This window comes from Diabrotica undecimpunctata, chromosome 9, assembly GCF_040954645.1.
Source record: "Diabrotica undecimpunctata isolate CICGRU chromosome 9, icDiaUnde3, whole genome shotgun sequence".
Taxonomy (NCBI): domain Eukaryota; kingdom Metazoa; phylum Arthropoda; class Insecta; order Coleoptera; family Chrysomelidae; genus Diabrotica; species Diabrotica undecimpunctata.
This window is the reverse complement of record NC_092811.1, coordinates 39,708,013-39,733,835: the sequence shown is the minus strand read 5'-3', so window position 1 is coordinate 39,733,835 and position 25,823 is coordinate 39,708,013. Positions and strand designations below refer to the sequence as shown.

The 25,823-nt window shown below is 33.8% G+C and overlaps 1 protein-coding gene across 2 annotated transcripts in view; it reads left to right on the top strand.

Moving 5' to 3' along the window:
• Positions 1-25,823, top strand: part of sns (nephrin adhesion molecule sticks and stones) — a 403,489-nt gene that overhangs the window by 138,024 nt on the left and 239,642 nt on the right. For both annotated transcript variants that reach the window (XM_072543325.1, XM_072543324.1), the window contains exon 2: positions 6,783-6,950. In XM_072543325.1, coding sequence (XP_072399426.1) covers positions 6,783-6,950 — 168 coding nt within the window. The remainder of the gene's footprint in view (positions 1-6,782; positions 6,951-25,823) is intronic.

Genomic DNA, 25,823 nt, shown 5'->3' with positions numbered 1-25,823 from the left:
TTAATGCCTCAAGTTCTTCCAATATTCTATTTTCATAAGTTCGCTTTTTTCTCCGATGGATGTACTTCTCTTCTCTTCTGAGATCTTTATATTTTTGTTCTTTTTCTCTGGTTCTTCTTTGCTGCATCAGTTTATATGCATTATTCACTAATTGTTAGATTCTCTTTAGTATTCGGATTTATGAGAAATAAAAAACATTTCAGACAATAAAAATTTTTACAAGCACTACATTTGTGGCGAGTTTGCGAAGATTTGGCTTGGGCATATTTCCAATTGTGGATGTATGTTAGCCTTTAGTAGCAAGCTATACATTATCTTCTTTTCTTATTATTATCCACTAAAATATGATTTTCGTTGATGTTGTTAGGCGGAGAAGGTCTTGTAAAATTTTCGTCCAAAAGCTGAGTGACAACTTGTTTTTTGAATTTGGTGATCGACATTTTTTTCTTCGTTATCATCTGATGTACTGCTAATTTTCGATACCATTTGATCCCTTTTCATAAACTAGGAGAATATGCCTTCAATTGATCAGAAAGATCTATACACGCTTTACATTTATTGTACTCTAAAATTATTATTGGTTTTTCTATTTCCCCGCCACGTCTTCTTACATGAGCCATTGCATTTTTTTTTTTTTTTTTTTTTTTTTTGGTGGTAAATCTTCTAAAGACCGTACCAGGCCGTGTCCCCGTTAAGGATGACCTGGCGTGAGTTGGATTCAGGGTGGAAGGATCCATCCGCACGCAGTCCCCCCAGAGGAGTCGTGCTCACAGATACACCCATAGCTCCCTGCCTGCCAACTAAAGTCCACCCCCTTTTATACAGGCTACTCATGCGGTAGGTCCTCTTCAGACCGGTGCATCGCATGAATAGCCCATCCCCCCTCTCTCTCTCTCTCTCTTTCGCCCTCTCTCTCACTCTCTTACCTACCTTTGCTGTAGATTCCTCTCCAATATCTCCTTCTTTCTGACAATTTGAGTTACTGCCTCCAATATTGCCTTGTACTCAGTCTCTCCTCTCATTGCTACCTGCATTATGGTATTTGTACTTACCCTACCTAGCTTTCTGTACAATTCGTTTCTGTCCTCATCAAATCTTCTGCACTCGAATACACAGTGCTCGGCCGTGTCAGCCACTCCACAGTCTGTGCAATTTCCATCCGCAACCTTCCCTATTCTTTCTAGATAGGCCCTGAAGGAGCCGTGCCCTGTTAGGAACTGGGTGAAAAAGTAATTGGTGTCTCTGTCCCCGCACTTCATCCAGTCTGCGATATTTGGAATTAATACCCTCGTCCAGGCCGCTCTATGCTCATTTGTCCATTCTTCCTGCCATTCCGTTATGCTCCTATTCCTGGCTATTATTTTCTCCTGCTCATCCTTCCCGTAGGTTTCTGCCCTTTCTTTCACCATCAAGTGGATGGGTAACACACCCGCGATCACTTGTATGGTCACCGTTGATGTTGTTCTGTATGCACGTGCTACCCTTAGTAGTGCTTTCCTTTGGGCGTTCTCTAGCATTCGTCTATATTTCTTGATGTTAAGCACTTGTTGCCATACCGGTGCCGCGTAAAGTATAGTAGAGTGGACCACTTCCATTAGAATTCTCCTTTTGGCGGTCCCCGGACCCCCCACATTGGGCATAATCCTTGTCAGCGCCGCAGTCCTCACCTCTGCCTTGCTAACGACATATTTCACGTGCTCGCCAAAAGTTCACCTCGTATCTAGGACTACTCCCAAGTACTTCACTTTTTTGGCAGGTACGATCCTTTCTCCCTCCAGGACAAAAACTATATGGTCTCTGGCCCTCGGACCCTTGAGAATCATAGCTTCAGTTTTCTCGGCCGCTAACATGAGATCTCTGCTTCCCATCCACGTCTTCACTTTGTTGAGGGCTCGATTCCCTCTCTGCATGATTGACCAGTTTTCATCGTGTTCCACCAGCACCACCAGATCATCCGCATATGCTATTGCCTGTACGCCGGTGCCCAGGTCGGTCTCCAAAATCTCGTTGTAAAGAACATTCCAAAGCAATGGCCCCAGTACGGAGCCTTGCTGTGTTTTGTTGAAATCACCAAGACATCTTTTTTGTCCTTCCATTTTAAAACAGTACAACCCGTGTTGCTTTGGAAACTCGTAGACTGATACTTCTCTAACTTTGCTTTCACAACTTCAGGAGCATTATTTTTTCTGTTTGAACGTAAGGTCCCCTTTTTATAGTTTATAATGCTGAATCCAAATCGATGCAAGTGGCCAACAGCGTCAATTTATGAAAATGGGCCACTTGTATCCATTTCGATACAACATTTTTTTATGAGAAAATAACATTATAACATTATAACAATTATAAAAGAAACAGTTAAGTAGGGCATTTTTATTACATATTTATGAATTTTACACAGTGGCCCCCAGAACTGCGTTTCTTTTTAACATGGTGGCGCTTAACGTGTTGTATCCCGCATATTAGGTTATCGTTCACACATTGTTTTAAATCCGGTCATAATCTCTCTGTTTGATAGGCTATTCTAAATATTTTTTTTTGTTTATCAAAATACCATTTCGATTAAAAAAAACTATGAAAAACCACAACAGTCCACTAGCTTTAGACAATGTAAAAGCACTGGATTATCTCTCCCTCTATCTCTCTTGTCATTTGTCATTTGTCATAAAAACATAAATCTTGCAACACTGCAAGCTTATGCTAGTTCTATCCATTACTTCGTGGAGATCACCGCTGTTTCCTGAGCTTTGTACTGGCGATTACACATTCGTCCAAAATAATGAGTGTCATAAAAGAAGTTATACATTTTCGTCCAAGTCACTAAAATTGAGGTATACAAGTTAGTCCAAAGGGTCAGGTAAATTTTCGTAATGCTTTTCGAAGAAGCAATTAATATTAAATATATAAATATGTACGAATCTTCGAGTTTATTCATTTGTGAAAATATTCTCAAAGTGTTTATATTGCTATAGTCTTGAATTGTGTTATGAAAATCATTTATTCTTAAAACGTTATGGAGAATTTCGACAAATGTATGGTGCTGAAAAAAAGTGCAACGAAAAGAGATGGTCCTCTTTTATTCGTGAATAACTATACATTCAATTTTGCCGAAAAGTTAAAAAGTGGGGAATCACGCTGGAGATGTCGTACCAAAGGTTGTAACGCTGCCGTCTACACAATTGGGGATGATGTAGTAATGAATTTCTTTCTAGACAAAACTTAAATCATTCTCATAAAAATCTGGAAGCCAACTTCATTCAACAACAGTTTGTAAGAGTAGCAGCTAAACGTAAAGCTGCAGAAAATATAAGTACTCAACCCAGAAAAATTTTGCATCGCGTTTTAAGTGAAAAAAAAAATACCAATTTAACTATTATGAATTTAAAATCAGTGAAACGAAGTATTTATAATGTAAGAAGAAAATTACCCCCAGTTTTACCAAAAACGTTAGAAGAAGTACTGGAATCATTGGAAAAATTAGAAGACCCTATCATTACGTCTAGAAATGAAAACTTTTTATTGGTAAATGATAAAAGTGCAAAATTGACCATTATATCTGAGACAAATCTCAGATATTTATGTAAGTGTTCTAGAATATATATGGATGTTAAATTTAAATATTGCCCAAAATTCTATTATCAAATGTATACAATTCATGGATACTCCAATGGCCACTACATTCCACTAGTATTTTGTTTATTGCCAGATAAATTATCATCTACATATGAAACATGTTTCTATTTGATAAGGACCAAATGTTCAGAGCTAACTTTAAATTTTCTTCCAAAAGATATTGTCATTGATTTTGAAAAATCAATTCATAAGGCTGTTAAATCAGTTTGGGGTCAATCTAAAATAATCGGATGTAGATTCCATCTTTTGCAGGCTTGGTGGCGTAAAATTCAAGAACTTGGCTTAACAAATGATTACAAAAACAGAACTGAAGTGGGAAAATCGATTGGTCATTGCATTGGTCTTATTTTTTTGGATCACCAAGAAGTCGGTGATTGTTTAGTTTTTGATCTGATTGAAATTATGCAAGAGAGTGTCGAACTAAATTCTTTTGTTGATTATTTAGTTGAGATATATGTTCATTGTAAAACTCAACATTTCCACCGATACTCTTAGCTGCAAAATCATCAGAAACTACGAGAACAACCAATGTATGTGAATCTTTCCATTCACATTTACATAAATCCTTTAACACATACCATCCGAATATATTCGTGTTTTTAGAGGCTATCAATCAATATCGATCAATATCAAAATGATTAGAATTCAAAGTAGTCATAAATGTAACAGACCTAATTACAAAACTGTAGCTCGTGAGACATCTTTGAAAAGTAAGATAGAAAATTTTAATGAAAAAACTATTACTAGGCTGGAATATGTTAAATATACATCCCATTATTTTAGTTTTTAAGTAAGTTTATTATTATTTGCTATTTATATTGTAAGTTTTAAATGAAATTCACTAATCTGAGATAATAAATTTTACAGTAAGACAACTTTTTTTTAATTATGGGATTGATCCCCGCGGAGCTCGACTCCTGGACGAAAGTGTATATGCAAAAATATTTGACTTGGACGAAAGTGTTATTTCTTCAGGTAAAAATTTAAAGTAAAACTGAACTCATTACTATATTCCGGACGAAAGTGTATCTGCCTCTTTGTACCAGTAAAATAGATGTGTGTTTTAAGATATCCTTTAACCTTTTGCATTGGGACTTACAAGATTGAGTTCTGCGCCATTCACAGATGCGGCTAGGTTTTGTATCTACCCAGATGAAAAAAAAAAAAGAGTTTGAAAAGATCCTGGTCGACAGACTTAGAGATGTACAGGTTGTTCGTCCATATAGTGGTCTACAAGTTATGAGGTGGGATGGAATAATTTTTCATCATCAAACTGTTCCCGTTTTTTTTTGGAATGCATTTTAAATACATTTTAATATATTGATCGTATCTTAGAACGTGTTGTACTTTCATTTGCAGCTACTGCGGGATTTGCGTTATATGCGGAAGAATCCAAGGCAACATATTGCTGCAACAGAAAGAGATTGGTTTCATAATACGGATATTCCACTTTTACCGTGGCCAGCACAATTGCCAGATCTTAATCCCATCGAATATGTATAGGATTTATACTAGACAAGGACAAGGACACTAGACTGCTCCAGATCTTCTTACATAGAAAGGGATCCTATTGCCTCAAAGTGAAATTGATTATTTAATTTTAATCATACCAAATCGGTGTCAAGCTGTAATTAATGCTGCTGAAGTTAACAAGGATTAAAATGAAAAAGACAGTAAAGATTTGATTTCACGTACAAAGCGTCTATGTATCTGTAAGCAACACTAAAATGGCTTCGAAACGGACGCAATAGCGACAATAAATCCGTAAAATAGTTTCGAAACACAATTCAGATTTCTGCCTTAATCTGATCCTTCTAAAAGTTGCAAGGCAAAGCAGATAAAGTAAAGATAAAGCAAAGTTGATAAAGATGTTAATAGAGACATGGGGAATCTAAAATTTGCATTCCACGACATGTCTCCTCAACTAAGCAGAAATCATTAGCGAATTGGTTTCTTGTACTCATACAGAGTAGATCCGAATAAAATTAAAAAGACAGTAATGATTTGATTTCACGCACAAAGCGTGTATGTATGTGTTTATACGTATTTCGCCTTAATAAGGCTCATCAGAACAGCTATTCATAGGCGTTCTCAACGTGAAAAATAAATCTTTCCTGTCTTTAAGAAGCAATACTAAAATGGCTTCGAAACGGACGCAATAGCGACATCTGATAATAAATCTGTAAAATAGTTTCGAAAGTACAAGAAACCAATTCGCTAATGATTTCTGCTTAGTTGAGAAGACATGTCGTGGAATGCAAATTTTAGATTCCCCATGTCTTTATTAACATCTTTATCAACGTCTGCTTTGCCTTACAATTTTTAGAAGGCTCAGATTAAGGCAGAAATCTGAATTGTGTTTCGAAACTATTTTACGGATTTATTAACAAGGATTATTAAACACATTTTTTGTTACAGTTTTATGTTTTATATTAATTTTCTGTTAAAAATTTCCTTTTAATTAGTGGATTTATTAACTTTAGTTTGATTATTTTATCATAGAGAAATCATATTATTCTAAATTAAGGTGAATGCATTGCTGCCTAATCAGGTTTTACAACAGTAGGCCGCTTTTTAAAATTAAATCAAAATTGATGTTTATATGAGAAAAAAACTTTGTTTCATGGATATTTTTGGTGTGTTTATTTTATCACAGATATAAAATATGCTCGCTGAGGCACTAATCATTAAATACATTATTAAATATTTTGTTTACTTTTGCAGAGGAAGACGGTGTATATTTCTAGTTTATTTTGTAAAATTCTGTACTTGGTAAAGACCTTTACACAAATGTAACCGAAGCTTAAACTACATTAACAAAATAACACAATGTAATGCTTTTACATGATATAAGCAGTATACCGAAAAGTTACTCGATACTGTTTACATGACTCATAACTGACAAGTTAAACTTTTTTACATCGGTCTTTGGTTTCATTCAGGACTTAAAAACTTAATAGTATCTGTATCTATTATCAAAATATCATCGGGGAAATGTATAAAAAAAACGTGGAAACAGAAATTTAGAAAGAACAGTCAAAGATGTGTATAATATTTGATGTTTTATTTCCGATTGTATAGCTATAATTTGTCACCTATTTATGTAATCAAGTCTTGTAGAGCCATTTCCTGATTACTTGTTTTTGTTCCAGTTTACCTAGTTGTCGTTTTGTTCATCACCCACACAAATGCCCAACAACAGTATTTTCGAGTGCTTCCCAAAGACGTCAAAGTGCAGGAAGGCGGCGAAGCGATGTTGGAATGCGAGGTTGCCAATTTAGCGGGTCAAGTGCAATGGACCAAAGACGGATTTGCCTTAGGTAAGCCCCTAACGAGACCTTATTATCAACCCCGTTAGGTAAATTATTAGTGTAGAGTGGGGTTGTTACATTCTCCGAACCGTTTAGCTCGCGTATTAGAGAGAACAAGCGAACAGTGTTTAGATGATGTTAGTTTGGGGATTAACCAATCACAAAAAGCTAAACTTTGGCGGAAGGAAGTTTTAGTGGATGTTCTAAATCGTGGCCTTTCTCGAATTAGGTTATAAAATGATATAAATCTCTTGGTTGGAAGTTTTTGAGTGCTGCTCTTTCATTTATTCAACATACAGTAAATAAATTAATCTACTACACGATTAAAATAAAAATCGTAACAACGTGAGACGTAAGCATAAAATTTATAAACTGTCGTTCATAAATTGCTCTTAACTTAGAACTAAGTTAGAACTCTCTGTAATTTATATTTATGAACTGTGCCTTCGAATTCTTTTCTATATTTTTTAAAGTTGATTTTATGTAATCAAATTCCTCTCCGTGGTCACTATATCGATTTACCTGGTTAGATTTTTCGATAGAGAGTTACATCGTGGCCATTTCCGGATTATCAATGAGTGTTATTTTAATAATTTTAAATAAAACAACAATATTTGTAAAAGATTCATTTTATGATTTTGTAATTCTAAATTATTTGGTGATGGTATGAAAACTAACAAATATTTTAATAAAAACGTGAAAAAGCAGTGTAAAAATGACACAGCTGCATTGGCAGATAGCGCAGAAGACTCCCAACTTTAACTAAACAAAGTAACCTACCAGAGATGGAGACGATTTCGTTCTGAAAATTAAAGTGACTAAAACCAAGATTAAAACTAAGATGATCCTCATAGAAATAAGAACAAGGATCGACATGCCAAAGCAATTTTCCTTAATATGAAGACCTGTCAAACTGACCGAACCTTTAAAATAACCAACAGGCTCAAATTTATTAAGTGCTGCCTATACTCTGTCTTATATGATGGCTTTGATCAAGAAAGTCAGTAAAATAAACTGCCATGAGCTTTTAGAAATGTGGATACCGACATTTGCTCATAATTTCTCTGGTGAATTGCGTCAGAATGACAAAGTTTGGAGGAGAATCGGAATGAAAGGTGATGAGAAACACCGTTTTCCTAGGATATATATCTCGCAAGCGGAGATATAAGAACTCAAACCTAATTATATCCCAAAACTAAAATAGAGATCCACAGAGAACCTGGCGGTAGGCAATGTTCCTTGCTGAAAAACATCCGTAACTAGATAGGACTTAATTCACATACAATCCTGAGAATGGCAGAAAACCCAATACTGCTGGCTTATTGCAGATTTTGTGCAGATCAGTCTAGCTTATACAGGTCTCTTAAATGTATATCATATGTTTATGGAGTCACTTGTCACCTACGATCTATTATCTCGCAGTCCTGCAAAACATGGTTGTCTCTTTCGGGTTCTACGCCAAAGAGTCTGCACATTAAGTATTTATCTTCTTTCTAGTCAGTCGTTTGATTTAAACATCGCGCCACCCTAAATTCTCAATGATGTTCCGCCATTTGCTTTCATCTTTCTCCGTCTTCTGCAACAAAAATCTTTTGAAGCAATAGTTTAACGGGGCTCCGACTTCGTTAGTAATGTGTTCCAAATATCTTGTTGGTGTTCTAGGACCATTTCGACGTACCACCAAAGAAAGCGGTGATTTTTTCGGTAATTATGTTTCGGAGCATCTCTGTAACGTGCAACTGTTTAAGGATCAACTGTGTTTAACAACTTCGTTCAAGGACCAGCATTCAGATGCATATAAAAATGATAGAGTTGTTGATTGTTTTTACTTGCCTCATCTTTATATGTATGGTGATGTGACTTGCATATTTTGGCGACCGTTTTCATTTCTCTGTGGTCATTTTTGATCTTTTTTTGATTTCTTCGGTCCATCCTCAAGAGTTGGATATGAGGATGCCCACAGATACAAATTGATTCACCACTTCGATGTCATTGATTCTGACTGATTATTTGCAATGAAATGCTAATTTGATTATTGATTTGATTGATAAAATTGATTTAAAACTTACTGGTTCTATTTGCTCTAGCAGCTTCGCCAATTATTATTCTAATGATTCGGCAAAAAGCGTTGTATCATCTGCATGTCTAAGTTGTTGATTCTTCTGGCGCCAATGGTTATGCCTCCTTTCCATTCTTAGATTGCTTATGCTGCTAAAGAGGATGGGGCTTATCACGCAACCTTGCCTTAAGCGCTTACCACCCCTAAACGGGTTTGACAATTCCCTATATACCCTTACATTTGCTTAGTTTGCTACGTACAGGTTCGCTAGTAATGAGACTAGGTGTTCTGGAGCACCCATTTCCTCCATATATTTCCACATTTTGTCCCATTCAACACTGTAAGATGCTTTACTGTAATCAATTTTTTTTTATTTCGATTCATTTTGATTTTTTTGACAATCTTTCTTAAGTTAAAAATTTGTTCTGTTGTGAAAAGTGCCCCTCTCTGGTATAAATCCTGGCTGTTCCTCTGATATTTCAGCAAGCAGGTACGGGCCTAAGTTTTTCTAAGATAATCTTCAGCTTGCGTGTGGTATAACGATAAAGGTGCGGTAATTGTCGCATACTTCTTTAGATCCTATTTAGCGGATTGGCACATAAATTGAAATGGTCGAGTCATGCAGCCACTTACATGTTACCTATATGCTTTGGCAGATTTTGTAGATTATGTCTACCCACATTTCACCTGTTGCCAGTATCATTTCTGCTTTTACCTCATCACAACACCTCGCAAGTCATGGTCCTCCACAGATCCGCCTATTTTGGCATTAAAATCCCAAACTATGGTTGTCATTTCACGAGCTGGTGAAATGGCTTTTTTGTGGTCCTTTTTTGATCTCTATAGAAATTGTCGATTACTGCATCTTCAGGTTAGCTTTTTGAGGCATACACCTCTATAACGTTTAGATTTATTATGTTTGACTAAAATCCTACTACAATAATTCTGTCACTAACTGCTGTTTATTCTTTTACAGCTCCTTTGTTTGCTTTATTTACGATTATTGCCATTGCCAACGTTCTTTCCAATGTGTCTCTTATAAACCTATAATAGCAAATTGTGTGATTTGTTCTTTTATTGTTGTCAGCTTTTCCGTATCTATTAATCCCCTTATGTTCTAAGTTCCAATCTTTATCTGGTGCCATAATTTCAACCTTAGTTTCGGTTTTACTCTTCCTGTAGTCAAGTTTTCAACATAAATGTAGACAAACTCAGTCAATTGAGGTTTGCAAATGACATCGTCCTTATAGCCGATCATATGGATGATGCAATAATAATGTTATATGCAACAATATGTCATAAATTATATCACGCATCCTTGGAGATTCGACTAAAGATCAATATGAACAAGATGCAAATAATGGCTAATCTGGTCCTAAATTTAAATATTGCCTTTAATGGAAGGGATATTATGCAGACTGCATCGCATAAGTACTTAGGACATGAAATTTGGTTGGGCACAGATAACCAGACATGTGAGCTACCACGTCGCAAAGCATTAGTTTGGGCAGCGTTTGGTAAAGTAAACTGTGTATTTAAATCGGATCTACCCGTATGCCTTAAAAGGAAAATCTTTGACCGATGTGTGTTGCCTGTACTCACTTATGAATCCAAAACAATGGAATTGGGCAGGACACGTCACCCGATTATCAGAAAACCGATGGACAAATCATATTGTCTAGTGGAGACCAAGACAAAAAGCACTACGGAGCAGAGGACGCCCACCAACCAGTAACTGGATGCCAGCCGCACAAGACAGAGACAGATGGCAATAGCTGAGGGAGACCTATGTCCAGCAGTGGATGCATACAGGTTGTTGATGATGAGGATGAGTTAAGTTTTCATGGGTTGCCTGGTTGCCTAAAACCACATGGTTAGTAGCCCATTTCCTGCTGTCAGGCCTGGATACCAGACAGCGCCAAACGCTAGTTAGATCGCTCAGCTTGTCATTTAATTTATCTTGTACTACCTTGCTTTTTTGAGTTAAGTTGGGTGAATAGTCTTGAAGTGTAAACTCAAGGTGATTCTGGGGACTTTATGCCAGTAGTGGATCGCGGTAAGATCCCTCTTCCTTCTGCATGGTAGAGTTACATATCCTTAATTCTGAAATTTACAGTTATACCTCTGATTCTCAATCATCAGCGTCTCGTCTGTTATCTTGCAGATAGTGCCAGGTATCAAGTTACCAGTCGTGAAAATGAGGATGACTTTTGAGTAGAACAAGCTGTATGAGGCGCATTCTACTCCATTGAGCCTTTAGAAAACAGCATTATTGTTTACAAATGTCCCTTAACTGATACACGTCTAGTAAGGAAGTCTATTATGAGTTTCAGGTGATCCCTGCCTGTTTTCCACAGCACTTCCTTCATATTAGCATATGTCCGTCCAGTATAATTATTCGCAAGCCCATTCACATTTAAAATTGAATACGTACTGTTACATTTACACATATATTCAAACTGCTTAATAAATAAACTGTATGGGAAACATTATAAATCATATATTCGAACAAATTAATGTAAACAAAAATTTGCAAGTTTCCTGTTGCTAAAAGAATTTTATATTTATTTTCACATCACGCCGATGATACAAAACTAAAAATTTATATAGAGAACCCGAATAAAAAAATTAAATCTGCATTAATAATGGCTTATTTGAATAAATCCAACTGTGCTAGAAACACGAAATTTATACAGAAAATATAATGATTATTAGACGTTTATAACATGATGTATCTATCTACTCATGGATGAGGCGGCCAATATTGACTCCTGATGTATCTCACTGCGTGATTTCTTGTGTTGTAATACGTATTCTCTGATAATTTGATTGCTGTTGACTTATTATTGTAAACATGGTAGATAGGTCATGTGGACTGATTGGATGAGCTGTAAATTTTGCAAACACTCGTACGCTGGCTGTATTATGGATTTCCACTAAGAAATTACGAATGGATTTTGTAAGCTTGAATTGTCTAAATGTAATGTTTCAAATCAAAATAAAATTTTTTAATATAAGCTATGTTCTACACTCTCCATTTTATATCTAATTGCAATAAAAGACGATTGGTTTTTGGAATTATGGCTAGGTTTCTGAATATATTGTCTCATTTCTTATCTTATATTCGAATACTGTATCTCCTTACCGGCCTTAGTAAATATTTACCTGCAAACTACATAAATGTTTACTAAGTTTTTCTCTAAACCTGCAAATCGCGTAGATGGTAAGTCTGAATCAAAAGTATATCTTACTTGAGTAAGTAACTAGTTACTTCGTAGCCTCTGAACCTGTAAATCCCAGAAGTGTTTAAAGTTGGATCAACAACAGGTTACTATAGTAAGGTATCAAAATTGTAGACACTAAATTCCTAGAAATGATAATTGAGTTTTAACAACAACACTGTTCTAAGGTTGTGATTATAGATAAAGTATCAACTTGTATAATAATAATTCACATATGATCAAATAGTCAGATTATAATAACGGACTTGTTAAAGTATCTCATAAAACGTGATAACGCTGACCAGTAGAAAAGAACAGTGGATAATCGAAGCTGCAAGTTATAAAGAGATGTATCACTCAATCTGGACGTTTACTGCACACACAGTAGCGTATCATTTACGTTTTTAAGTGAATCTTAAACATTTGTATGTTTTAAAAAAGTATTTTACCAAATTTGTTTTTATATGTATTTAAAACATAACTATGTGAAACTTATGTAGCTTCCAAAAATTAGTAATGTATATAGGGGTTGTAGAAGACGTAATGTCAGCTAGTAGGTACACAAAATTAACTTACCTATTATACGAGGTAATATTGAAGTAGTTCGACATCCACTCAGGTGGTCAAAAGGTCAAAATATTAACTATTGTTTGAATAAAACTAGTTGGATGATCAAGAACTATTGCAATTACTATTAGTCACATTGATAATTAAAGATTCAACGGAAACATTCACTCTAGTGTCTAGATCCCACATTCTGCTCTATTTTTTTCTAGTATGTGTAATGCAATTTTTCCATGAGTCTGGTCTGCCGTTTTCTATAGCAGTAACTAGCAGACCTTTGACATTACGTTAGAAGTTTGGCAGGATTCTAAGGAGGGAGGTGCACAATAATTATGATGTTCTTTTCACGAGCCATTTCTTTGACAAAATATTTCTCGTATCCTTGCCTATATGTCTGCTTGCAAGATTTAATATTTCTACTTTTAACATATTGTTATCGAATGATATATTTCTTTGATAGAGCCAGTTCATTATGTCAGCTTTCCACCAGGCACTTGTTGATGATGGCTCTAATTGTCGACTATGGTAAGATGTATTGTTCACAGAATTGGCGATATGGTTCAGTTGACAGAATTTGGTTCAAAGTTTAAAAAAATCTTTGAAAACCAACCTTCACATTTTTGGGCGTCCATTTATTCATGTTAGTCATTGGTTTTCTGGGATTCGAAGAGTAACAAGCCCTTATCCAAAAACCCTGAATCATTGCCTATGTGTTTTAAGTCTCCGTCCTTTGCTCGCTGGTCTTTTCGGACCCGATGATAACCCTTCAATAAACCACCCTTCAATGTCCACCTTTGTGACAGTTTGACCTTGATTTAGCCAAGTTTCGTCTAAATAGTAGATTTTTTTTTCTTCACGATGATAGTCTTTGATTTTTTTTTTCAGGTAATATCTTCGCCATTAGTTTCCTTAAATATAATAATTTCGCCTTTTACACATCTTCACGTAAATTTGATTTTGATAAATTTAATTATTTTATTTAATTTAACAGGTTCACTACGTAATCTAATAGGAACATGCCAGCTACTAGGAACTTTGTTTCAACAAACAGTGATAAGAGTTGGTTGTTGGTGTTTTATATGATGTTTTAGATGTTTTAGACATTATATGCTACATTTGGAAGCAAATGTCAAAAGGACGCGGATCCGCGCCGTTAGCACCACACTTTAAATTTTCACACCAAATGCTAACGGACGCGGATCCGCGTTGAAATAAAAGGCTACAAAAAAATTATGTTTTATTTGAAAAGTAACAAAACATACCCTTAAAATAATATAATAAGAGCAACTTGAACGTTATAGGTAACAAATAGTACAAAAAATACATTAACTAGAGTAATTTTCGGTCTTCATGGTATGTTACGAAGCATGTCAGTACAAATAAGACGTTCATAAATCGTATTTTTTTATTCACTGTACACACCCTGCACTTTTTACGTTTCGTTCCTCCTTTTGTATTTTTCTCAGCAATTTTGTTTCAAATATGCCGTTCAGACAAGGTATTCAATGTTTTATGAACATTTTTCTGAGGAGAGCGTAGTGAATTTCTTATAATTTCTAGTCGAAAGTCATAAAGAGACAGTTTTGTTCCAGAATATTTGTTAAATAAAAATAAGAGTTTACTAAAATTACTTGTAGTATATGTATACCCAATTTTTTGTACCAGCACGGATAACATTTGATATTTGCGATCAACACCACTCATATTTTTATTATATTCGGCGATTGGAAGAGGTTTTAGTTTTTTTTGTTTTGTTTGTTTTATAATACTACCATAACATTGCTAAACTCAGTGGACATATACATTACTTCCCGTTTATCGACCCATTTGCCAACAAAAATGCCGTTTTTATATTTTGCTACTGACTCACCTTTTTTAACTTAGCTTTAGTCACTTCTACTGGATTTTCTTGTGTTCTTAGGCTCTTAAGGTCCATACTTATGTAAAAATTGTCCATAAACAACGAGTGACCTGCATTTAGATGTTTGTGCATTAAGTCCATGACGACTTTTTTTGAATGGTCTGTTCCGGCGGTAGTATTAAATTTACCAGCATAAACTTTTATATTTTGAACTAATCCGTTAGGTTCAGTAAGTACATACATTTTTATACCAAATTAGACGACGCCATAAAACTATTGATTCGTGAAGGGAGAGATTTTTGTCAGGCTGATATATGACATTTATTTTTTGATTAAAATAATTTAACAATGGACAAATTTTGTACAGCTTGTCCTCTATAACTACTCCTACCTCCGGATTTTTGGCAAAGTGCAGACACCGAAAGATTAACAAAAAACGGTCCCTACTCATATTTTCTGGGAAACACTTTACATTAAAAAGACTATCAGTTTTCCAATAATCTTACGTTCTGTTGGTTTTCCATGTCCCCATGTATAAGAGTAGCCCAAAAAATTTATATAATTCTTCGGTAATAAGTGGTTTCCAATTTGTTACTCTAGATCTTTCTGTAACACCCGATAGAAATGACTGTTTAGCATACAGATACGTTTCTATCACTATCAGCTCAAAAAAAGTTTCATCCGCCAGAAGACGAAAGTAATCAAAAGGTGTCTTACTTTGTGGTGGCTCTACCAACAAGTTGCAACATCTGACAAATTCAAATTGTTTCATTCCATCATGATTATTTTGCCATTCATGTGTATTTGGATTTCCTGCATTTGGATTTAAATTTTCATTGGGTTCTTCCCCATAACCTGCATTTGGATTTAAATTTTCATTCGGTTCCTCCTCGTTTTGCATGGCTTGCACAATACCCGAAATATCGTCGTCGCCTACGAAAATACAAATTCAACACTTTTTTACACTCACTTGTTTCCAACTTACCCAACTCATCCCCATCCTCATCGTCTTCCGATGAAATATATTCATCTTCACTATATGATTTTGTTAAAAAGTATTCAATTTCTTCTTCTGTCAATTTTTAGGGTTTTTTTACGGAATATTTTTACGTTTTGGCTAAGAACAACGTGGCTCTGCGTTCTCCATCATTGCAATAGTCAGACACGTGTCAGAATAAAAGGAAACAACAAAAGTGACAACTGTGACGTAACTTCCGTTACCTAATGCTACTCTTAGATGCTGTTGTAGCAAATAAACGCACAACTCTCGTGCTAAAATAATTATTATACTATGAAATATTATACTTTAAATAGAAATCATAATTAAAGCGCGGATCCGCGCCGTTAGCACCAAAGAATGAACGGTCTGGACGCGGATCCGCGCCTCACGCAATGAACCTGTTAAGCAACTGTAGTATATTTTGCACTATTGTTAGTACATATGATTCGATGTTTAAATTATTCAGTTGCATTATGGCCGATCCCACATATTTGTTGAAAAATAGAAGAGAAGAGAGGGAGAGAGAAGGGAGAGAATAGTAGTAGACATAATTTGTAAAAATTCGTCAATACAAGTAACGCTACCACTCACTCAAATAAAAAAATTTGTACGCCACTGGAAGACCAAGAATTACTCAGCATTTCCTGGAATTTGGTGTATGCAATTTCGAAACTATACTATACTCGAGTAATTATCTACTTAGTGACTCTATAATCTGGTGGGACTGAGCGTAATAAGACTGAACCCCTCTAACCACGACAGCTATGATATGCACCTTGTGTTTTACTGGAAATTGTTAAGTTAAATTGTTTAATTATCTCTTGTTTACTCTATATTCCTCACCTGTATTCGATTTAATCATTACTCAATAAGTTAACATTGCCAGTTAACTCATTAATCTAATTTTCTTTGTAATATTGTTAATATTACGCAAATATGTATATATTTAATTCAACACTCTGCAGACTCCCGCACCGATTCTGTTTCACTTTCCACGCGCCTTTCTAAATTTAATTTGGAGAATAATTATTTTACCTCGCTCGAGTTGGTGTTACTTTTGGCGTGCCGTGGGTGTTAGTCTCCCGATTGGCAATCACTCATTTTTTAGGGGCCGCTCTTAAATATCGAAATACTTGCTGACAGGTGATTTACATTTCGTGGGTAAGTTACTTCTCGCAAATTGATTTGGGTATTACAGGAGATGATAATCAAATAAGAAGAATAAGGGCAATTTTTAAATTTCGGGTTTTACATCAAGTTAAATGGTTGGTGGGTATGTTAAACTACAAATAAAGCAGGCAAATTGGATTAAATATAATTTTTTTTTCGGGAATTTTTATTTTCTTAACAAAGGTGTTGTTTATATTTTTGTCATGATGTCGTGATCTAAATTGTTTATATAAAAGCCAATACCTAATTATTTTTTTATCTAAACAGTAAAAATCCAAAACAGTAGTGGTCATCTTCATTTTATTATCAGCATTTAATCAGAAAAATTAAAAATGATATTAAGTCAATATCACATTTAAAAAAACCAACACACTGAGATATGTTTTATCCAAAACCAAGAATCTATTTACCTAGAATTTACAAGTAAGATCAAGGATTATTATCTGTATGGTGCTTTTTTCATTTTTACCATTTTACAAAGATGATATTTGAGTCAGTATATGTCAGTCACTGTATATACTTCAGCTCAGTCTTCTGAAGCTCTAAGAATTTACATAGATGGGAGAAGGTTGTAATAACCTTTTTGCTTGTGTTTTGACTACTTTTCAGTAATCTAGACTTTCCCCTTTTTCTAGAAATCTCTTTCGCTTTTCCCATTTCGGTCATTATCCACTGTACGGATATTTGGTATACCGCAGAATAGCTTTGGTCTGGTAAAATAAATATTAGCTCTCTTTTTAAAATGAGTATTATTGCTTATATGCAGTTCCTTTGTATCTTGACCCATAATAAAGTTATACATGCTGAGATCGTGTTTCCTGTTTCTGCCTGAATATTTGTTTTTTCGAATTTGTTTAAAAATTCCGTTGAGACCCAAATTATAAGTTAGTAAAATGGTAACATTGATGTAAAATAGTTGACTAGCTTTTTGGTTTGGTAATTACAGGTCATGACCATACGGTAACATAGGGTAAAAGGGACGATTTACAGTACCTACAGTATGTTAAACATTTTTTTAAATTTATTTCTTAAAACAAGCATTCTGCCGTTTACTTGGAGAGACAAATACAGAAACATTCTTAAACTCTTTACGTCCTACAGAACTACAACCTTCCCCTTCATACCATCTTCTTTTATTATTAGGTAAAGAAACAACTAAATCGTCTGTGTGATCACACCTAAATGCATCAGATATTAAATTTAGTCTTCTCCTTCGTAGATTTCTACCGTCCATTTTTGACATAGCCCTCTTCCAACTTCTTCCGTCGATCTCTATCCTGAGCAGCATGTGTACTTCCAATTTGTTCGGGTTATTTTTGTTAATGTCATCTACCAATACCTTTTTTGGTTTTCCTTTTGGATGTTTACCTTCTCTATTTAGTGTTACAATAAATAAATTGACTGGCATGTGGTCATCCTGGTCACTTTGGTTTATTGTGGTACTTTATACGTATATACTGTATGTTACCTTGTAGTTACAGCACATTTTACTTAAAAAAATCTCGCTAATAATATCAATATCAATGTTGAATTGAATACCACAAAAAGTATCACTATTTCTCTTTCATTTGGTATAGTACATCCACTAATAATTTTCCAACATAAACATGTCTTATTCTGGTATCAAAGAGACCGCCTTTCAAATCAAGGTTGTCAGACATATTTCCTAAAATTCCTAAGGTTATATTTAAAAAATATTCTCTATTTTCTATTCGTTATTATTCAATTGCTAGTCAACGAACGACACTCTTAAAAAATAATATGATTTTATTCTCAAAAATATATATATAAATTAATTAACTAGGTACTAATATTTCCATGGACTCTTCACTAATGAATTAAAGCAACCGTGAACTTTGTATATATTACTTATATTCTAAGTAATTTTCGAATATTGGCAACATTGTAGTCTGGAGAGAATTTGAACGTTCGACGTTGCCCTGTTGGTGAATTTAGCGGTAATACTTTTATAGATATAATGATCGACTTTTAAGAAATCAGACAACTTTTAAGAATCCAAGTTCTCAAAAACGGTTTCAAGAATTGTATTATTTTTTTCCAAATTTCATTGATTTTATACCTTACCTGGAAACATGAAAAATTGCAGATATATTAATAATGGTATTAAGGTTATATTCACTAATTTTAAACTCATGCATTATGGCAACAGCGCGAAGCGCAAACCAATAAATTCTAATGAACACCTGTTGTCTGCTATGCGATACCCTAAAATATTTCCTATTGCAGAGGCGGAGGCTTATAAGGTATAGGTAATATAAGTTATAAGTAATATTATATTTTTCTAGGATGGCATTTTTTAAGATGCATCAACTTCTGTGTTATCAATAAATAATGACAATTATGTTAATGACAGCTCTGAATTAAAAAATAAAGATTTGCACGTACAATCCCAAAGAATAGTTTTAAATATGTATGAGTGTTTGAAAAAAGAAAATATTGGGATGGCTGATAATGCAATTGTTTCGAGAATTCATGTATTAAAAAAATCGGGTATAAGACGATATATACAATTATTAAATTAGGCACAGTTACAGATCATTCCTTAAAACGAAAGCGACCAAATAAAAAATTGGGTAGGATTGACACTGCTGCAAAAGACGTTATTCAGCGAACAGTTTACAATTTTACAGGCACACTGACGATTCTTTTCAGTCCTTCTAATTAATTTCTTTACAGCTATCGCGATGCATCTTGAACACTAGTATTCATTATTATACAGTGTGTCGCATTTAAGATGAAGACAACTCTATATATCAGCTACTAAAATACATACAGATTTGACATTTTGCACAGTCATACATGTTGTTAGTGCACATTTTTTTAAGATAGTCATCTGAAATTTAAATTTTAAACGCGGCTTACTGCGAATCCACAAACAGGGTAAATTTTCGATATTTTGCCTCGCGTTAGAGAAATCGGAAAAACTTATTTGGAAAAGTTGTTCCACTTATTGTAAACGCACATACCAAATTTCATGACAAAATTCGCAATTTTAGTTTTTCAGTATTATTTGTAATCTCGATCCTAAATCTACAATTGGCTGTCTAAAGATGCATCTCGGGACAGCCAACTGTCCGTTTTAGAATCCTGACTACAATTGAAGAGCTTATTTCCAAAGTGTCTTACATCCATATAATGAAATCCATGAAATTACAGATTTTCATACAAATTTAACATACAAATTATACAATTTTACAATTTTCATATGCACTTTTAAATGGTAAATAAGAAGTTGTTTTGGTACATATAACTTTATTCTAGACTTGAAGAAATCTATAAAGTTTAAAAAAAGAAAATTTAAAAAATCGAAATTTTAGATTTAAGACACTGGAAATAAGCTCTTCAATTAATGAAAAAAGTAAAAGTGCGAATTTTGACATAAAACTTTGTTATGTGGGGTTAAAATAATATTTGGAACATCTTTTCCAAATAACTTTTTCAGATATCTCTAACTCGAAGCAAAATATTAAAGATTCACCCTGTTTGTGCATTAACAGTAGGCCGTGTTTAAAAATTAAATTTCAGTTGACTATCTTAATTGCTGGATAGACAATGTTTTAAAATTTTCTGACAGAATGAGCCATTATTTACAGATAATTGTAAAAAAATATTATGGTTTATGTAAAAACTAAATAATAAGTCCAATATTCTTATAAATCACTAAAATTAACAAGCTTTAATTTGAAAGAATTAATTTGTTATTTATTCGGTGTTGTGAGCCCGCTCCCATTTGAAAAAAAAACTGATTCTGTCCTTTGAAGAGTCCTATTCAAAAATGCCCCGTTTAAACAAATCGAAGGTTGAAGGGTGCCGGACATTTTTGCCGGAAACAATTCAAATTCAAAAGATCACCTTTTTCTGCTACGGAAAATATTGCTCCGATTTCTCACCAAAATCAATGTTGATACTTTAGTTTAGATACTCTTGAATCTCAAAAATACTCATTTACATATTTTTCAAGCCTCGAAAATGCATATTAGGTATCGCATTTTTCGGATTTTAAATCGCTTATATCTCCAAAACTATTAACTTTTGAGAAAAATGACATAGATCTTATTTAGAGTCACCCAAAAACCTAAAAAATATTTTTTGGAGCACAAAAGGTGATATTTTGAATTTGTTTAAAAAATTGTTTAAACAATTTCTGCCCAAAAATTGAGAAATTTTCCTGAATATAATTATGTAAAAATTAATAAAAATTATATGATTTTTCTTGAAATATGCGTTTGATAACTGATCCCTTTTCTTAATTTCCACGCCAATGGTCGGCATCGACATCAAAGAACCTCAAAAGCCGACGCTTGGCAAATTGACAATGGAAAAAGTATAAAATAAAAATCAGAGGATTATAATTATTAAAAACTACAGATCACTTACTCAAATCTAACGTACATCATTTCTCTTCGACACAAGAAACAGTATCAAAAAATATGTAAACCAGACTGAAATTCGTTGAACAAATATGACTTCATTTCTCACAAGTGCATCGTGTAACCCATCTAGTATAAGATGGAATATATATTGTTTCTAGAAAAAGAAGTACATCTGAAGTTACAAAAAGGAATATTTGCGTGACCATACGGTCACGCAGGGCAGAAATGGGTTAAGGGAAAGTGAGGTGAGAATATTAAATCAAGGATATGTATTCTAATATCCTAGGGATCTCTCTCTCCTAAGGCGGTACAGCCCAAGTCGGGTCCTAGCCTCCCCCAGCATCCGCATCCAAGCATCCCTTTACTTTGCTGCTTTTCTCCAGTTATCCACCTCCAATATCTCTCTCGCATCGGTTTTGACCTCGTCTTTTCACCTCTTCCGACTGACCAACGTCCGAATATAGTTCCACTAAATGTTCTACTAGGTGTTATTATCCATTCTTATAAAGCGACCTGCCCAGAGCAATCTCTGTAATTTTGCATAATTTGCTATAAAGTATTCTTTGTAATATTTTTATATCTCGTGGTTGAGCCTGATTATCCACATACCATTGTCGCAAAAATGGGTCCCAAAATCCTTCTCAGTATCTTTCTTAGAAAAAAAATATCCTCAGTATACTAGGAGATATATCCTTAGTTCAATACTTTCATTTTTTTTGTGACTGAAGGTTGCATACTGTTGATTCTTCTCTATGTGATGTATGTGTATAATCCTGATCCTGATACCTGTAAATTTGTTTTTTATATTTTCTCTTGTTGTTCTCCTATAGTTTGCATTATCAATAATAAAAAAACTACTGTTTTTTAACATTGTTGTAAAGTTTTATTTCGTTTTATCTACAGTACCTATATAAAGTCTTCACAGCCAAACTATTTACAGAGCTGTAAAACTTAAGTGCATCATTTGAAAGACCTTATGTCACTCAACATGTTCTTAGATTTTTGTGCAATTCTTACGCGCCCTTCTATTCAATGAACGTTAGCTATGGTGTAAAAAAAGTATGTATTACCTCTAAGAATTTGGTAGTTTTCACCTTTTCTGGAAAACACTCGAATAGGTTCCTTTATTTTTAAACTTTTCCACATTTTGAAGTAATGCTTTGTTTTTCGCCAACATCTGTCAAAAATATGACGACATATTTTGTGTATTTATTGGTTATGTCTCACAAATCTTCAAGCCTTGCCTTCAAAATGACAACCGTTGAACTGTGTAAATTATCTTAATTTGACTTCCAATGAAAGAACTATTTATTCTTTCATGACCCTTGTTTGACACAATGACCTGCTTAATTATGTACTGCATAGTATAGTATTTTTCATATAAAAATGCGTGCACGTCACAATTTATATAAAGTGACGTCACTTATATTTAAAATTTCCAGAACGTCAACGTTAGAGTTCAAATTTTCCTAACACAGCTAATAATACGAAACCCATACGGAACTGCTCCATCTTTCATAGGCGTCAACATGGCATAATAATCATTATTATATTGGGAATTTTAGAATTATATTGATTAAATAACCAAAAACATTTGTTATTATTAATAATATAAATTTTATGAAATAACTCTTTAAGTATAATATTCCACAAAATAATAATTTTAATTAAATATATTAGTCAATTGTACGCAACTGATATGGGAATACTTCAAATTTTTTGACAGTTCAGCGTGTGGTAAAATTGTTTAAAGTGTTGCCGCTTTTTTAGACTAAGAATTTTGTTTATGTTTTGATTTCTTACACAATTTCATCATAATATATTATATATTAATAAATTGTATTCATAAATACATATTAAATTTAGATTAATAGCGTTAAAAACTAATTATGTGATTATTGTGATTGTGCTATGCCAAAACAACTAAATAGTCTGTAGAAAGCTGATAAGCTTTCATATAAGATAGATTATTTTGAACAAGAAATAATGGCGGAACGTTTTTATTATTAATGCTCTAAAAGTGGTAAGTTTAAGATTTAGAATATATAATTTTGTATTAAAATGTTTTCTTATGTATTTTAGTGTGTTGCAGTAATCTTAAAACTAAGTGTATTTACTGTTAATATAATAGTTTGACAAATAGTTGACATTTTAAAAATTCCTCACTTACTAACTATTCTTGAATGACGTGCACGCATTATTATATGAAAAATACTATATATATTTTTAATTAAGGAAAATATTGATGACGTCATATTCTGACAGATGTCAATAAAAAATAAGTGAATTATATCAGAATGTTAGAAACAAAAAATAAACTAACTTTTCGAGATGTTTTTATAGAAGCGGAATAATATCAAGTACGAGTAGTCCCTATTTTTTCCATACTATCATCATTAAACATTTTTTAATGATCGTTATCGAATATTGAATGGTTGCCATTTGAAAGCGGCCAGACAGAATCGGCTAAAAATTTAGGAAGATACTGAGTGACAAACTCTTCTTCTTCTTTAAGTTCCATCTTCTATCGAAGGTTGGAAATCATCATGGCTATGCGGACTCTGTTGACTGCCGTTCTAAAAAGTTCTACACCACTGCATTCAAACCATTCGCTTAAGTTCTTAAGCCAGGATATTCTTCGTCTTCCCACATTTCGCTTTCTCGGATTTGTGACAAACTCACATTATACTTATACTTTGCTCTTTTAAATAATATGATACTTACTTATCGTAAGATCTCATTTAAAATAAGTTTTAAAACGCGGTTGCAATGTTAAATGATTAACAATATATAAACTATGAACAAGTAACATATCCAAAAAAATATTATTTTACGCTTTATAGTTCAGAAGAGAGTTGAGAACACTGTATAAAGTCTTTATTTTATTTAACTAGTATTTTATATCTAGTAAATTCTTCTTTGAGGATGAGAAATCAAATCTTAATTCATTCTATAAACGCACGGATCTGTCGCCAGATTTCGAACAAATTGTTCGGGACAGACAGATATTAATGAAAGACGCGGAGGCCTACGCCCACAAATAGATTTTATTTGCAACGATAAAATAGAACTCCAATGCAATTTACTGGAAAAGAATATCTTAATAAAGCAAACTCGTTAGTCTAAAAATTCTCGGTAGAGATAAACTGAAGTTTCTAATTATAAGTTCAGTTGTTCACGATAATGTTTGAAAATTTGATTTTGAAACTTTAAAACTGGTTATGTACACCAATAAAGAAAGTATTAGGAAGCGTTTAGTTAGCATTTTAGTTTCCTGTCTTAGTTGGACTTTAGTTTAACCACTTAAAAGTTTTAATTCACCAAAGGTTGAGTATTCGATATTAGAAGTATAAGAAAGGTTTAAGTATATCGATTATGGACACTGAACGTTTTTTTTTTACTTTTTACTAGGATTTAGTTTTACATCTTTACGAGGTACATTCAGGAAGTAAGAATATTGTTATTCAAACTCGAAAATGAGATATGGTATTTTACTCTTCGCATTAACATGAGACGGGTACCGTTTTGGAGCCCGTTATGTGTTGTTTTTTAAAATTTAAAGAGCGTAAGAAATTCTTAACTTTCATAAGCATGCACATTCTAAAATTGTTTGTTTTTTGATCCACTTTATAGGTCAAAATAGGTCAAAAATTCTTCTTCTTATGGTGCCTATCCCTTTACTTTTTTTAACTTTACTTGTATCTTTTCGAAATATTCCGGTTGTAGACGTATTGAACAGCTTCCTTAGGGTTTGAAGCGAATATGTTCTTCTCCTATCTGGTCTTCTCTTTCCAAATACCTCTGAAAAATGAGTTGCAATAAGACATATCTGTGTTCATTTTGTCATAACATGGCTAAGATATTCTACTTTGAGCTCTTTGATTGTGATCTCGCATTCCTTGCCCATTCTACATAGGACCTCAATATTAGTCACACGATCCACCCATGAAATTTGTAAGATGCGCCTGTAACATCACATCTCGAAGGCCTCGAGCTTTCCTAAAGAAGCTTCAGAAAGCGTCCATGCCTCTACTCTATAATAATGTAGAAAATACATAGCATCTGATAATAGAGATTTTGGTACTAAGTGGTAAATAATGACTTCTTAAAAGAAATTTCATCTTTATCAACGCTGATCTTGCTTTCCCTATGCGTTATTTTTTTTCAGTACAGTGGTCCCATTGACTGTTTATGTTAGTACCAAGATATGTGTAGCTGTTTACCCTGTCAATTGACTGTTGATTTACCAAACGATGTGTATTTAATATTTCGCGCTTACTAACTACCATGTACTTTGTTTTGTTTGTATTGAAATCCAGTCCATATTCTCGACTTATATTTGATATGCGCGACATATTATATCAATAATAGAGAATTGCCCAGAGAATCCGTGTGTAAAGATCTTGGTGTGAATTTTCAGCAAAGCTTGCACTTCAATGATCACTATCACATTGCTACTAATAAGGCTTTTAGGATGTTAGGATTTATAATTAGAAACACCAAACATTCTAAAATGATAGATAGCATAATTAAACTATATAATTCCTTGGTAAGACCACATATTGTTTATGCTTCTGTAGTTTGGGCACCCCATGCAGAAGTAAATATAGATT